At 41.3% G+C, this 16,749-nt stretch overlaps 1 protein-coding gene across 7 annotated transcripts in view; it reads left to right on the plus strand.

Annotated features, from left to right (window-relative positions):
- The first annotated feature begins 362 nt into the window (after nucleotides 1–362).
- KANSL1L (KAT8 regulatory NSL complex subunit 1 like) overlaps nucleotides 363–16,749 on the plus strand; it is a 71,318-nt gene continuing 54,931 nt past the window's right edge. For 4 of the 7 annotated variants that reach the window (XR_007204808.1, XR_007204812.1, XR_007204809.1 and 1 more), the window contains exons 1-2: nucleotides 3,255–3,310; nucleotides 6,096–7,112. Coding sequence is in view for 2 of the 7 variants with exons in the window: in XM_048309769.1 (XP_048165726.1) it covers nucleotides 3,270–3,310; nucleotides 6,096–7,112 (1,058 nt within the window). In the remaining 5 variants the exon portion in view is untranslated. Of the gene's footprint in view, nucleotides 499–3,039; nucleotides 3,311–5,994; nucleotides 7,113–16,749 lie in introns of those variants that run through there. The other 3 variants (XR_007204810.1, XR_007204811.1, XM_048309771.1) reach the window with 3 other exon arrangements.

The raw sequence follows: 16,749 nt of genomic DNA on the forward strand, positions 1-16,749 counted from the left end.
CCCGCGGGGGAAAGGGGTTTCTTCGTCTGTGCCCGTGTTCACCTCAGGGCGCTGAGGGGGAGTTCGGAGGGAGGGAATGTGATGCAGGTGAACTTGAGGGCTTTTATTTGCGATAATAACTTGGAATGTATGTGTTTCTGGTGTTTTTTTAGCTCTTTACCTATGCAGGGCGTTAAGAGTTGAACCTGTCCGGAGCGGGGAGCGGCTGTGACCACTCCCCTCCCACACGGCCTCGGCGCGGGCGGGCGGTGTCCTCGCGTCAGGCGGGGCCCCGCCAATGGCGGGCGGCCACGCCCCCGCAAGGGGCCACGCCCCTCGGCGGCCCGGATTGGCCGCGCTCCTCCCTCTGAGGAACGGGGGAGGCCCCGCCCCGCCGCGCTGTGCTTTAGCTGGGCGCGGACTCGTCAAGAGCGGCAGTGTGAGCCGCGGTGGGCGCGGGGCTGTGCGGGCTTGAGCGGTGGCGCCGGCGCCCGTGTGGAGATCCTGCCGGACGCGGAGGCAAGTGCGGGGCGCGGCGCGGCGGGGCGCCGTGAGGCAGCGGGGGCACGGAGGGGCCGGGCGGCGGTTGGTTCCCGCGGCGGGAGTGGCGGGGGCGCATGCGCGGGGTGGGGGCGGGGTGGGGGGTAACGGTCCCTGCGCGCGGCGGGGCGGGGCCGGCGGCTCTGAGGCGGGGGCGGGGCCCGCGAGCGTGCAGGGGCGGGGCCGCTCCGCGGCCGCCCCGCCTGTCCCACCCGGGATTTAAACACTGGATCGAAACTTCTCTCTGGTAATCAACGTGTGTAACCAACGTGTACCTACGGTCACATATTCCTTTGCTTCGGAGTGACCGTGGGCAAGACTTCTCAGACTGTGGACCGCTTACAGAGCTGGATACTTAACACGAAGTAGTTAGAAAAGCTCTGGGCAGCAGCTCAGAATCAGGTCCTGCAACCTGCCCTGAGAGTTCTGTGCTCCTGAGCTAGTCTTTCCATCCACTTTCTGCAAGCTTCCTGCTTCCAAAATGCTGAAGTATCTCTCTCCCCAAAAATGTAGCAGTGACTGAAGTATTCTGTACCTACCCCTCTCTAATGGGAAACAAATTAAAAACGGGAATTTTCAATTTCCAATTTGCAATGTGAGCCAAAAAAATCCAAATTATTAAAGTACACCTTTTGTCAAAGGGTAAATACTTCCTTTTTGTGCTTATTTTGATAAAAAGGATATATTAAAAATTACACTGGATAAAGCCTGGTGGATGTACCAGCTCAGAAAGCAGTGTGTGTGCCTTAGGACTCCTGCTGTATTGGTCCATGGTTTGAAATCCTGGGAAATGGTCTGAGCAGCTTAAAGTCCAGTCATCTTAATTAGTATCTTAGGAGCTGAGTGGGTCTCATTTAAGACCAGGTTTTATGGCCCTCTCTTCAAAGGCTGAAATTCAAAAGTATCAGGGAAACGTTGATATGGACTTTACTATGGATCAGAAAGTATTGCAGATATTTATGTTAGAGACATATGTATGACCTACTTACAGAGGTATCTGTTGTACTATGAAAAGTGTTTAACATATATTAAAAATTACTTCAGACGTTGCTTTGCAAATATGCTGCTATAAACTGAAAAAGAATTAGTTGATGATGTGGTAGTAAACTTGGAAATTATATTGATTCTCTGTTCAGAAGCAGATCTGAACAAGGAGGAAAACAAACCTGTTGAGAGATTTTAATGAGTCATGGATTTTAACATAAATTAATGCTAATGAGTTCCACATGAAATGACTCCTTTTTGATGTTTTTTATGATTGAAACTTCGGGTGGTCTGTCTTAAATGGAGTTCTCTTAGTGTTCAAAGAGAGATCCTTTTTGGGTGGGGGGTTGTGCTGTTTTTTGGTGGTGGTTTTTTTCAGATAGGAGGACTTTGTACTTATATCTTCTGAGGTGTACAAAACACTGGAGTTGCAGTTTTATGTGGATAGTTGTCCCTGCACAATGAGCGCTGCTGAAAGTTGACACTCCCCACATAATCCTGTTTGGGTTTATGGGGTTTTTTCCAAGCTATTAATAGAACAAAATACTAAAATGCTTAAATGCACATCATGAGTAACTGGTCTGCTTTTGAAGTGAAAACAAAAGCTGCCTGCTGAAAGGATCTTTTTTTTCTCTCTTAAAGGCTAGGCCCAGGTGTATTAAATATGGACTTCTTTCCTTTTTCTTTCATACTCCTAAGCAGGACATGCCCAATGGGACCAATATCCTTTTTGTGGTCGTTGCTGCAGACTTTTCCATGAGAAAATGCAGACTATGCTATTGAGCTGTTCTTGCTATTCTCAGAAATCACTATGATCCTGTAGATTTTCTGAAAATTGGGAGTGGTAGTTAAAGCCTGAGGGATGCCTCCCAGGCAAGGCTTGAAGAAGCTGGCCAGGGTCAGATCCTGTCTGCTGCACTCAGCTGAGGCAGTGCCACAGTGGTGCCTGTCTGCCAGAGCACTTTATTTTTGTCCAGTGGCTATCAGGAAGGCTGCCCAGGAGGAGCTGGGGATTACGGGACAAACAGCACAAAGCTGTAGGAAACCAGGTTTTGGCAGTTGTGTTGTAGTTTGCTTTTGTAGTTGCCCTCTCTTCTGCAGGTTTTCTCTAAGAGACCTTAAAACAGGTTGAAATACAGTATTTTTGAGCATTCTTGCTGAGATTAATTTTGGGTGTTTCACCAGAGGCTGTCTGCTGTCAGGGACTTTGCTTTGCTTTTGAAATGCCATCTAGGCAAGGAATAAACAGTGGAAGTTGGCTTATCTGAAACACTGTTAATCTGTGAATAAACTGGAAACCACCATATTAATTTGAAATGTTATTTCTAGGTTTCTGAGTTTCAAAACAAAAAGAAATAATAAATGTAAAAATCTCCTCCTAGTCTCGAGGAATCTCATTATTAAGAAGAAAATTTCAGATGTTTATGATGAGGAAAGATGACTCAATATACAAGGAGAGAAGGCTGCTACACAGGAGCCTTAAAAAGCTCATGCAAGTGGAGTTTTATTGTCATTGGAAACTAAAAGATCATAAACAAAAAAATTCACTAAAAGACAAAGCAATCCTCCCCCCAAGCAAAAATCCCCCAAAACGTTGTCTGCACTGTTGTGTAACCAAAGTGATAGTGTTATGCAAGGGGGAGAAGAGTCAAAAAGTGAAAGGACTATAAACAAAAGCTGGGAAATGGAGGGAATGCCACCCTGTGTGCTGGGTTATGGCTGGGTTTTGTTGTGTTTCTTTTAATAGGGTGCTGCTAATCACCAACATGAAGACACTAGTTTCAGGATTTAGGCAAATTCCATTGAGGTAAGTCTAGCTGGGGAAGGGTATAATGCAGAAGTGTCAAGGGAGGACTAAGAAATCAGCAGAGGGAGAGGAGAGGCAGAGGAGCAGGAGTCAGTGGGGGATTAGGAACCTGTAGATGCAGTGGTGGAAGGGAGCAGGGTGCAGGTCGGGCTGTCGTAAACTGCAATTTCCAGCTATATCCTCCTGGGTAATTAAGGCATTAGGGGAGGATAAGCATAAAGTCACTTTAAACATCAGTTGCTCTACTGTGTATGTCTGGTACTTGTTTCTTCCCTTCCCCAGTACTTACTTAGTGTCAGTTTTTCTTTTTACAATACTTCTCAGTCTTTCAAGTGGAGTGTTTATTCAGCAGATGAAAAGCGAACTGTTATCCCATTTAGCAGCATTTCAGTTGTTCTGGTTTTGAAACCTCAAGTAATACACAATGTAAAAAAAATCCATTAAATGGTTTTCCTATGACAAAAAAGCTTTTCCCAGAAAGAAAATACTCTTCCAGTATACCATTTTGCAGTACTTGTCTTCCCTCCCTATTTGCCTTTATTTTTTTCTCCCCTTGAAGATAGTAGGTTTTGCTCTCAAACTCACTTCCCATACGGGTGGAGTGAAATTTTTTTTGCAGCTTTCTGCCAAAATGAAAGAAAATGTGTCAAAATGTAAATTGTAAAATTCTTGTCAAGCCAAGTACTTGTACTAAAATATATTTGTAATTTTTTTGAAGCCGATACTTTGTTTTGCTCCTGTACCTATGACGTGTGTGTGTGTGTGTGTGTGGGAGAACTTCTTAGAGAAATGCCAAGGGCTGGAGACTCTGGCAGTACCAGCTTTTGTAAGGTCTTTTTGATGTCACTGTAACGAGATAAGCACTCCAGAATGTCTCACGCTGACTTCAGGGCAGAAACATTGTATGAAATTTCCAAGTTGCTTCGTAAGGTGTTAATTGGGTGATTTCCCTCTTCAAAAGCATTTTACTTATTTTTAACTATGTTGTAGAGCATCCTCTGTCAGGCACTCCAAATTAGTGATTTATCAATGCTCTTTAGTGCAATATTTGTGTTCCACATAAGGGGACTTTGATTTCTTCACCTCTTTCCCCTAGAAAAGTTAAAAAGAAGTCCCCCAGATGAAAAAAAAGTTAATAATTTGCTAATAGTATTAATTGAAATTTTGGAGATTTGGAACTGTACCAAAAGGGTGTGTGGTATTTGAGGGAATGTGATCAAGTTAAAACACAGCACTTTAAAGTTTTGTGCTGCCAGTTCTTTGAGTAACCTCCATCTTGATACAGATATGTGATGCGTGTCTCCAAACTACTTTTTTGCTTGAACAGCATCCACTGTGTGTGGATGTTTCCTGGGTTTCAGGAATAGCAACCTGTGCCTGTTAAACCACTCAGACTAAGGGAGGTGGATGGTAAAGTTGAAAGTTATAAGCAAATTGCTAGGTGCATGTAGATACCAGGCTGATGGTGCTCTTCTTGGAGAGCTTCTTGGAATTCCTAGGGAGAGGTCCAACACAGGGACTCCTGAGCTTACATTAACCCCACAGCAGAACTGTTCAGTTCTCTCCCCTTGTGTTTTAGCCATGCAAAATTTCGCTGACTGGCTATAGTTATTTGCCGTGTGTTAGGGGCAGGGGGGCATTGGTGTCTGAATCCATACTCCTTTGGATTTACAAATTCACAGGTCTGCTAGCTTTTACAAGAGGAAAGACACAAGTCAGCCAGGTGCTGAGAGCATCGCTGAGTCACCAGAGCCTTTAGGGTTTGGAGCTCCAGTTCTCAGCAGTGCATTTCCCTGTCTGATCCTAGAATGGGCTTCTTCCTGAACAGCTGTCCACTGGGAGGGCTTTGTGCTGAGCTCCTCTGTAGGCTGAAGTTATTGGCTTATTTATAAAGGTTAAAATCCTGTGGATTTTAGTGGTATCACTTAGGATTAACAGTAGGACCACCAAACCTGGTCCCAGTGATGCTAGGAAGGTGATGTACAGAGATGGGAACCCTTTGTTAAATGGCAAGCCACAAGCAAAAGGATTGTCATGGAGAACTGTCTTTCCTCAAAAAAAGACATTATGAAAAAAGATATTATGAAAAATATTCTGTATGTTACACAGACAGTGCCTGATGAATAAAGAGTGGGATATGAAAACTCAGGAAAGAACTTCTTTTTGATAGGAAACTTCAGAACTTAAGAGTTTCTGTTTTGAAAGCATTAGCATTGTTGATTGTTTTCTAATGTGTATGTATAAGAATATCATAATTAATCAAATGCTTGCTTTATATAGATTTAGAGTAAATATGTTTCTCTCAATAGTGCCAGTCACGTTGTTCATGGCCATGTTTTTCAGTTTAGGCAAGGTTAGATGACAGACCTGAACTTTTTGGGTCTTATTTCTCAGACTGATAGGATCAAAAATGAAATGAGATATGAACAGTTATTCCCCTGAGATGTAAAGGCTTTCATTGCACATGGATCAGCCTCTGAATGAAATAAAAAAAAAAAACAGCGGAGAGAGTGTTCTTGTTTGACTTGGGAGGCAACATAGTCTGTGTTCTTTAGATAATGTTCTTTTTTATGGAATCTCTGAATGATGTCGAAATGTTGAAAGAATGAAATGTCTAACAGAGTTGTTGTGTTTGTATTGTGTCATGAAAATGAGAAAATTTACATGGCCCATGTTATTTTCAGGTTTGCTGTAAACTACCTGTCATAGCTATAATGACACCAGCCCTCAGAGAGGCAACAACAAAAGGTCATGGTATCCACTTGTCACCTTCTTTGTCCTCTAGAGCTATGGAGTCTGATACAGCTTTGTGCATGGAAAATTCCAGAGCAGTGGAAGAGAAGATAAAAGAGGACTCCATCACACAGATTACTTGCTCAGTCCTGGGGTTCCCCACTGCTGAGCCCAACCTCAGGAATGATATCTTCCGTGTGCAGCATTTTGGTTCCCCACCATCCTCCAAGTGCTATCAGTCTGTCTTGTTAATGAGTACAAATTCTGCGTTTAGCAACAAAACTGGTAAGCAAAAGAAAGCAGGAGAGCCCGGCTGCTCCAAGATGAGAAAAACATTACATAATGGTGCTGACACATCATTTGGTCAGATTAGTCATTCAGAACCCGAGCAACAGGTCAAAGGGGCAACGTTTTCAGAGACCACATCTCCGAACTTGGCAGGGATGCAGAGACTTTCAGGTTCAAGTGTAATTGAATCCAGTAATGCAGAAGAAATGCAGCTTTTAAATGGTAAATGGTACAAGAAGAATGGGGTTTTGGGTAGGGCTTTGGAAGTCTGCACTGAAACAATAAAAGGGGATTTATTACACCAAATTCTTCATGGGCCTTCAGAAGGGATTTTGACCTGCACCCAGGAGGAGGTGTATGCTCGTTTACTCCGGTGTGTCACTAAGCAACAAATGGAAATCAGTCGCGCCAAACGAACTCAGAAGCGTTTACAAATGCTCCTGGCAAAACATGTTATCAAACACTGTGATCAGCAGCTGAAATGCTTTGTGAGACATCAGCTTCAGAGAATGAAGGTTTTCCATGAGCCAACTAGATTTTTGAGCAATAGCTCCCTCAGATGCACTGAAGGTTGGCCAGAAAACAACACAAGTACTTCAAAGCGTAGTTCAAGTGTGGACATACAGAACGGAGTTAGTGTTGCACCAGGTGAAATCCGTGGGTTTGCACTTTCTACTGGAGGGCTGCTGTCTCGTGTGGAAAAGGACCTGGACTCTGATGCAACATGTAGCAGCTCAGATGAAGATGGTGAGGAACAGACTGTAAGAACAACTGTGGAAGCGTAAGTGTTAAATTCCTGCTTAGACTCATGTACTTCTTACTTATAAATCAGGATGGAAGGGTCTAGACCTACGGATTCCATCTTGTGTGAGTGACTTTGTCCAGTAGATAGTGTTACTGAAACCAGCAAGACTGACAGTGTGAGCTAGGTTTGGCAAAAAGTAAGAACTTCTAATTAATGCATTTAAGGAGCAGTTGCTTTACTAGATTGCAGAGAACTAGAGTTTGTACTGCACTCTATTAATTTGCGTTACATCAATACTGCTCATACTCAAATGGTGCTGTAAATCAAATAGTAATAGCTGTAAATACTTTGGTCCAGAATGAAAATAATTTTAATTTTTCTTGGCGTTATTACACATTAGTCAATGTTAGGATCTTGAAATCCAGTATGATGTGATAAAGAGTAAAAATTCAAAATGGTCATCTGATGCAGGTATCAAGCCATCTAGTATCTGGTTGTTGGTATATTGAAAAAGTTTGGTTCTTTAACTTTTAATTTTTAAAATGTTAATTTACTTACTGAAGTCACTCTGCAGCTATAAATGTAGCTAGCAGTGGTGTTTTTATTGTTGCTGGTATATCTTTTTCAAGAAGAACCAGAGGGAAATTCATATTATTAACTAATAGTGTCTTGAGTTGGCAGGAATCCTGTCAATACTAATCACTGTGGCTTTGAAAATCAGTGGTAGGTAAGAGGAGATAGTACAATTGCTTTCTGATGATTGTACAACCTTGTTTCTTTTTCTTTTTTTACCTCTGCCTTGCTACACTATTAACACAATCTCTTCAGTCAAGAAATTTTAGAAAGCAGTGAAAGGATTGCTGCTTTCCTCTTCCCAAAGCTGGAGAAACGAGCATGTCTTAAGGTTTGTTGGGATGTAATAGTCAGGACTGTTATACACAGAAGAGAGCTGCACACAAATGCAGCAGCTTGGTAGGAGCTTCGTGACGCCCACATTTCTGGTGGGTTCTTACAGATTGTCAGGACAGGGTTTGTGTTTACACAAAACTTTCCTTATACCCTCTGCTGTTAGAGGTTGTCTAGAAAAAATAAATTAAAAAATACTTTAAAACACTTACTTCCAGTTCTGCTTCCTGAAAAGCATAATGCTCAGAAGAAATCAAGTAAGCTTCTGAAACTGAAAGAGCTGTGCCCTGTTACATGTTTATAGCTTCAGTCCAGCAAGGCTGTGTTCTGCTAAGCTCTGTGGGTCTCAAAAACAGAGGAGAAAAGGTTTTCATTTTCTTTTACATATTGTCAGAATGGTAAATACTGTGCTGAAGTCCAGCCAAAGCATAATGACTTGCCAACTAAGTTAGGATCACCTTAAATATTTGAGTTTGCAAATTATTCTTTTGAAATATTTTGATGAAAAACATAATTTGGGCTCTCCCCAGCATAGAAGAATCCACCTTCTTCTCCTAACTTCTGAGTAATAGCTCTGCCTCTAGGAGATTGTGATTACATGAACTGAAGAGGAAAACTCCTGAGAAATTCTTAATTCTTGAAGGGTAGTGGATAATGTAAAACTTGGACCAAAGTTTTGTGTGATGGTTTTCTTTTTTCTTCCTGCCAGGGACACTTGAATTTCTAACTCTGCCTGCCAGTCCTTTGCCTTTATTCCTTCTTGTGGCTTTTGGGGTTCCTTAAGTTATCTTTCCACTTAAGGCTTACTCAGTTTGCTTTGTTGCGCTGATGAAAAAATCCACAGAGGATTATTAAGAGCAAACCTATCACCTTTGGCTCAGGAAATCCCCAGGCTGCTATTGCTGGCAGCTGGGGGAATGTTCAGGAGAAGCACTACTCCCTCCATGCCTGCAGTCTTGTCACAGTGTTATCTCAGCTACTGCTAAAAGGCAGGAGAACTGGGTAGATGATCTGTAGTGTGACTCAATGTGGCCCTTTATTTTGGGTTGTTTGTTCTTCTCCCTCCTTCTTCCAGCAGCAACAGCCTTGCTGCATTGGTAGGGAAATAACCACTGGCGTTCGAGGTGTGCTGCTGGACCAGCAAGCTCAGAGTTAAAAGTACTGCCTGATTTAAGCAGAAGACTTGTCTTTGTGCCTAGACTAAGGCAGTGTTTGAATTAACATTGCATTGAGGACAGACTGTCTCTTATTTGAATTTATCATTATCTTCAGCTCAGTGTTTTTCTTCTATTTCTCCAACCTTCCTAAGATTCGCCTTTGTGGCTAAAATGCTGCCCTTTTCCTTCGAGGTAACAAAGGTAAATCAGTTTTTCACCAGTTCAGCTGATGAGATTTGCTGGTTCCTGAGCCTTGCCACTTTAAGGCCATTTGGATTGCCTTTCATCTGGACAAAAGAAACAAAATTACTATCCATTTTTATTTCTGCTAAGTGGATTTACATGCTTTGAAATGGCTTTCTCTCCTCAGGAATTGGTTCTAAGTGCTTTCCAGAAACAATGGGATCATATAGGTGAGAGAATACTCATTTCCTCACCTGTGTGGAAATATTTATTTTTCATAGTGAGGACTTTTACTCTGAATTCCTCTGTGATATTCTTCATAATACTTAACTGTAGATACTATAAGGTTCAAGTAATGTAGTGATGAATGAAAAGAATGTTTTGGTTTTGCCCATATCTCAGTAGACTGACTGCATTTTACTTGAGGGTATAATCATGCTTGTGACTGGTCACTGTCATGACTGTGGTGTTTTTCATCCTTTTTGTGGGGGGAGGAGGTATCAAAATGTGCAAGGCAGGGAGGAACCTGCAGTTACCATGTCTACCTGAGAACAGTGTGTTTCCCATCAGCAGGGAGAAGTTGATTCCAGCTCCAATTCCTCATGCTAGTTAAAAATCCTGGAGTTATTTTTAGCATTTTGAACCTGTTCATTCTCATTATCCTGAAAAGAGTTTTTCCCAATGAGTGTTGACATAAGCTCTTCTGAGCTGTATCTCAATGCTTTGTGGCTCAAGTAAGATTGTCTTTATCCTTCTATTTCAATACCTTCGTTGTTTAGTTGCAAATAGCTATTGTAAGATATTTAAACCATTGTTTCTGCATTCCATAGATTCTGTCCTCAAGATGAGATCCTTGGTCTGCTGTTGAAGGCAATTCACAGTACTTACCGAACTTCTCTAATGCCTAGAGTAATTGGAAAGGCTCATCCCATTTCAAGAGCTTAATCAAATCATATTTTATTCTTTTGAGTGTCTACTAAAAAGAAATATGAAAAAACAGTTGCCTGTCTTTAGGGCCTTTGTCATTTTGCTGTTACTGTCAGCTCATGAGCGTCTTTAACTTGTCAGTTGTCATAGAACCACATTTCCAGCAGTAACTTTTGGTGTATTTTAGTACCATTCCATCATTTAGGCATAGGAAAATCCCACTACCCAGGGGATGTGTTAGTCTTTCTCTGTAGTTTCTCAAAGGCAGCTGTTTGGTGCTGCTCGCTGGCTCCCTGTTAGGTGTTAGAAACCAGAGCAGACAGTGCCCAAGGAAGGCGACACAAATCTGACCATTAGTAATTCCTTCAGGGATTCATAACTAACACTTGATATGCAACATAGACAGCATTTCACCAGCTGAATTTACTTGAAACCTGTTGATCTTTGTGGCTCATGATGATGAAAGATTATATACAGACATAGTCATAGATTTCAAAGAAACACAGGTCCACTCTGGGAGCAGTGCGTATCCTGCTAGGCCAACTCCACATTCTTACTGATGTATTTTGTGTCTTTTCCTGATGTAGTAAGAAGTACAATGTACCACAAAGAACTCTGATGCTCAGGTGGTCATTTGGGAAACTTTTAAAGTTGCAGAGCTTTTCTTCTACGTACACTACATGTGTGATATTCCAGAATCAAAAGATACATCACTGTGGTTCTTTGAAGAAACAGCTGCTCACTCCATCAAACAGTAATACCTGCACCTAATCAATTAGACAGAAAAACTGCGTGCAATAGATTTTTCTGCAAAATAAGTAGCTCTTTCTACTCATGAAAAGTCCTGTGCCTCGTTTTCCCAGTTCTCCTTTCCCTATCCAAATATAATCCTTTTGCATCATTTGGTGGGATTTTTCCCTCTGAAATGTTTTCATGCTTTTTCCTCTGATTTCTGAAAGACATGTTTTACTGATTATCCTCCAGCAATCTCACACCTGACAAAGACGCACTGTTACATCTTTCCATGGCCACAGGGTTTATTGTGCCTGGAAACTTTCATCATGAATGTGAAGAGATAGTAAATCTTTCTCGTTTTTTTTTTTCTCTCCTTCTTTATTTTTTCCCCCTTAGATTGATAGTTGGAAAGAGAAGATGGGAAATCTGCTTTTAGTACAAACATGTGATGGGGAGGGGAGCATTAAGGCAGAGAAAACACAGGAAGGAAGAAAACATTGTGACTAGTATCTCCAGTCTAATCTGTTTGTTCTAGATTATTTTCCATTTTCCTAGCATTTTTTCCTGTGGCTGACTGAGCAACATCAATGCAGTTCTGCAGGCCTGGCTATATACAGTACTGCTTAAAGGACAGGGTTTATTGCAAGTCTTCGAGCCGTGTTATAAAGGGAGGCTGTTTGTTTTTGCAAGGTCAGGTCCTAATTTTCCACACTGAGCTGTAATTTCACTTCATATCTGATATGAGAACTGAATTATGAGTTTGGAAAGGGGAGGAGGAGAGTCTGCCAGGACTAAATACTGCTCTTAAGCACAAACTCCAACTTGTTTCCTGGTTTTAAGATGTTTTTAGTTTATAAGTCCAGGAAATGTCTTATTTGCATAGAAGATTAGTATGAGGGCTTTTGAATAAGTATAAATTCATTGGTGTTAATAATATGCTGATTTAAGAATGTTTTATATGTTGCTTTTTCAAGAATTCCATTTTCTTGAAATGGAAAGGCTCCTATCACTAGGATGTGGGAGGAGAATGAAAGAAAAGTTAGCTTTACATTACCTTCTGTTTTAACTCTAAGGATACATACAACAATGTATTATTTCAGAATATGTTTAACCTCACTTGGCTGGGTTTCTGTAAAATGGATTTAAAACTTCTTTAGGGTCCCACATGCATTTGCTGTTTTGCTTTAGAGATCTCATGTGCAGCAATAAAAACTTGCTGTTGAACAAGACTTTGTTCTCACAATACCAGAGTAATGTTCTTGTGAGTGGGGATCCTGATTTCTAACCTGTAATTACGTTAATGTTTTTGCAGCTGCTGAAGGCACACTGAAAGGTTTTAGTGAAGGGCAGAAGGTTTGACAGGTTTCAACCTGCAAGGGAAACTAGGAGCTGGGAATGTCAAATCTATTAAGTTAGATGGGTGTTGAACTCAAATAAAAACTTGGCATTACTCGTCTTAATAACTGTTTAATACACAGTCAAGATGGTGTAGTAGCGTAGCATATCTAATAAGCAGGCACATGTGTATACATATGTAACCTTCTCTGCTTAATTAAATTGGAGACAAGAAGTTGGTTCTTGGTGTCAGCTGCTGATTAATCAGTGGTTTATGGCTAACTTTTTTCTTTCACTAAGCTGTGAAATGTGTTTGTTTTAATTAAAAGATTTGTTTACAAACAACAATGAACTGTCTTTATAACTTCTTGTAAAGCAAGGGCACTGTTATTTTGGTTTATAGCTAACACTGATTTGTGAGAATATACTTCAAAGTTGTACATCCAGTGCCTTTGAAAATCAGCATACGTGGGCCCCTGATAGAGAAAATTATTTAAATGTTTTCATTTTTACATGAAGTAAAAAGTGTGCATAAAGACTTCCCAAAGTAGGAATGCTCTCCTATAACAGAATTTCATTCATACTGCTAAATATGGGTTAGGAATGTGATGTTAGATGTTGGATTTAAATATATTGACCTGTGCTCTTTTTTTACTGAAACGGCTGTAAATTATTTTATTTTCATCCACACACATTGCCTAGCTCTTGTGAGTCAAAAGAAGTATTCTGTTTGGGAATTTAAATCAATTCAATTTTCAATTAGCAAACTTCTAATTTCTGATTGTGGTGTTGTAAAAAAAAATAAATCTGGAGGTCTTAAGTTTGAATATATGTGGACTATAAACTCCCTTTCTTCCCAGCCCATGAGGTAGACTGAGCAGCTGTAAAACTCAGTGAAATTCAATCACAGGCTCCTACAAAACACCCGAATACCAAACTGTTCAAACCTACATTCATTATACTCCCCACCCCATGTCCCTGCTGACTGAATTGCGGGGTTTAACCTCAGAAAGACCTCCATCCTTGCCCTGTGAAGCAGACAGCCAAGTTCTCTGTGGTTCCTCCTCTATTCACAGCACAGCACACCTGCAGCAACTGGATTTCTCGTGTACCAGGGTGTCCCATGTTCTCAGCGCAGGTGCCGGGGTCCCTGCTGGGGCCATGCTGCTGCAGGATCCCCGCCCAGAGGTTTCATAGTCAGCACAGCCCCTCTGCACCTTCCTTTGTGTCAGGCCTGAAGCGGGACCCCTGTCAGATGTGCCCAACTGCCCTACCAGCCAGAGGAGCACTCTGCTAGCTCTCCTGTTAGCCCCTTCCCCACAGCACTCCCCACATAAGGCACATTCCCAGAGGTGGAACATGGATGGCAGTGTGTGGTGGTACCTTTGCTTCTGCTCCTGCTCCTTCTAACCTGATTTCTCTGTCGTGGACTTCCACACCTACCACAGCCCCTCCTGACTCTCCTGGCAGTCCCTGCTGGGACAGTTTTGTACTGCTTCTCTTGGGCTACAACCCCTCCACTACCGAAAGCCTGCCGCTGACTTCGGTGTATCTGGCATGAACCTTCCTGGTTCAACTGTTAGTTGTCCAAGATGTCTCAAAAAAGAATATGGCTCTTACACATTTTACATTGGAATCTGATACTATATATGTGTGTGTATATATATATGTACTGATTTATAAGATGGAGTTGGACCTTATGTGAAAACCATACCCATCTTTTCCTTGTAAGAATATAAATACAAATTTTGGAATAAACTTCAGTGGCTGGACAGCATTGATAAGCTGCTTGTGTATAATGTTCCATTTGCACAAATCTTTAAAGGAGTGTATTTTGTAAGTTCTGCCTTATTTTGTGTTGAGCATGGGCTACAGATGTAGCACTACTTAGTTTCGTTTTGAAGGGCAGTTGTGTCACACTTAGAGAGAAATTCTAGGCCTGTGTTCCTGGTGTTTTGTTGTTAATCTATCCATGTTGTGCCATTTCAAAGGCAAGAAGAGAAGCTTGTTTCTTGGCAGCCCTGCTGTTCTTGAAGTTTCTTTCTCTGCATTTTAGCACTACCTGCTTCTCTGCTTCACGTTGGACTGATGTACAGCATACTGGGGTGCTGAAGCAGACAGTAGAATCTTAAAAATTATTATTAAAGTATTTTTAACAAAAGCCATTGGCAGATAATCAATTTACAGCATGTTTGGGGTTTTTTTATTTTATTAAGAGGAAATGCTGCTGGTTGTTTACCTTTTGCAGGTTTTTACTTCCTGGATGGTTAATATTCTGACTGACTCCACCTTCACTAACCCGTTTGGCCTTTTATAATTAACACAGCTCTAAAGAATTAAGTAAACAGAAGTGGAGATGAAAGGCATGTACTAGGTTGTGAAGCCAGCCAGTGGAAAGATTCAACACTCTAAAAGATCCTTTAAGAAGCTGAATATTTAATTTATTCTGTCCACAAATTGAGTTAACAATTCAGTGCAAGTTTTAACAATTCAGTTTCTAATATAAAACAGCAGCAGTAGTGTGATTCTTTGCAGGGACCCAGGCAAATACTGGCTGTGGTATCTCATCAGTCTGGAGGATGTCATTTCTCAGATGAGGGAGCATATATAGAGCGCCAGTGAAATTCTTACTAAATCTTTCCCTTGCTAGGGTATCTAAGCACAGAGACTTTTCATATTTTCAGTTTTCTTCTGCAGCCTTTTTTTCTGAATATTAGTTTTCCTCTTCTACCCACTGTCCCTTCTCTCTTTGTGTAAGATGTAAAAATTTGATTCCATTGCTACTTAATTCCTTGCTACTTAATTTTTTTCCCCACATGAATTTTCTCTTCAAGAGAAAAATCACAGCTATGGTTGATAATTTCAGGTGTTAGTGCATAAATTCCTCAGGCCTGATGGCGCAGCAGAAATGTTCAGCTGGATACAGTTTTTTGGTTTGGGAAGATTAAGATGTGTATTATATGTTGGTATCAACATGCGTTAATGGATTCAATTCTGAAAGTATTAAATGGCTTCAATGTGTCAGAGATGGTGGGGCCAAGCATGGGTGCCAGAAATTGTTGTGATAAGCAGTTGCTGATGTCTGTAGATGATAGGGATAACTGTAACCCATGTTTTGGGAAGCTGTCTAGTGTTCCAGAGGAAAATGTCTGCCAGATAAAAATTTCTGTTAAACACCAAAGGAGATAGTGACCTGGAAGGCTCCAGAAGAATGACCTGGCTGCAGATCTTCATAGAGGTTGCAGGCTAATTTTGAGCACCAGAGAAATTCTCTCGACTGACTTTTTTTGAGTAGGAGTGGGGCACGGGGGGTGCATAGCTTGGTTTGGTGTTGGTTATCCCAAAACAGCAGCATATTGCTCCGGCATAATCTGAGCAAAGGCTGAGCGTGAACTGCCACAGTAAATAGTGGTTTTTTGTGTAATGTTGATCAGCTGTAATACTAGAGGGAAGATTTTGTTACAGTTTGTTTTAATCTTTTTTGCACTCAGGAGTGCATAGAAGAGACTGCATTCATAAAACAGCACGCACTGGCATTTTTAGTTATGTAGTTATTATGGGTTTAACAGTTAACTGATCCAGGGGAATTAATACTTCAACAGCAACTGAAGTTCATCCTGAAAACAAACATTATGTAGGTGTGCTGGAAGAATTAGTCCTTGAGAAAGCTTTTACGGGTCATTTCATAGTTGCACATATTTGTTCAGCCATTACAAGTGTTGGAGGTTTTGGTTGGGAGTGGGCATGCACTTTTATCGCATAAGGAAAATCTAGATAAGGTTATCTAAAATATGAGCAGATCTGAATTCACCTAATTAGAGTATTTTATATCTTCTTCTAGTCTTCATAGGTAATCTCTCACTGTCAGTGTCTGCAGAGAGAAGAAAAATGGACATGCTGAAGATCTCCACCATGTTGACCAAAGCTATGAGAAGCCCTGGGCCCACATTAGTGGCTTGCAAGAAAATGCTTGTATTCAGGACAGTTGCTTTTTGGGCTTTAACATATGTAGTCAGAGAACTGACTGTAATGCTGGTGTAAAATTAGGGGCAGCTGAGGAGGTTCACAGCTATCAGGTCCAGTCCTGGAGGAACTCCCACCACACTAGTGTGCTGTGGAGCATTTGTGATAGAGCCATGTGGAGAATATTTTGTATTTTTGTACAACTGAGTGTCTCAAGAGAATTGGGGGATGACTGGTTTTTTCTCAATGTTTCATGAAGTTCATGGTGAGTCATACGATGTCTGGATGGAATTTAAAGACTTGAAAACCATCTGATTTCTTTTTGCTTTTCAGTTTCTGGAGATCAGTCCTTCATAAAAGCAATAAACTTCTGCCCTTGTTTTCAGTGACTCCCACTAAGGAGGGTGATTGGCTCTTTATCCTGAGGGTAGAGTCACTCTGTGGTTTATCAGCTGCTTCTTGCTCCC

This window comes from Corvus hawaiiensis, chromosome 7 (assembly GCF_020740725.1).
Source record: "Corvus hawaiiensis isolate bCorHaw1 chromosome 7, bCorHaw1.pri.cur, whole genome shotgun sequence".
NCBI classification, from domain to species: Eukaryota; Metazoa; Chordata; class Aves; order Passeriformes; family Corvidae; genus Corvus; species Corvus hawaiiensis.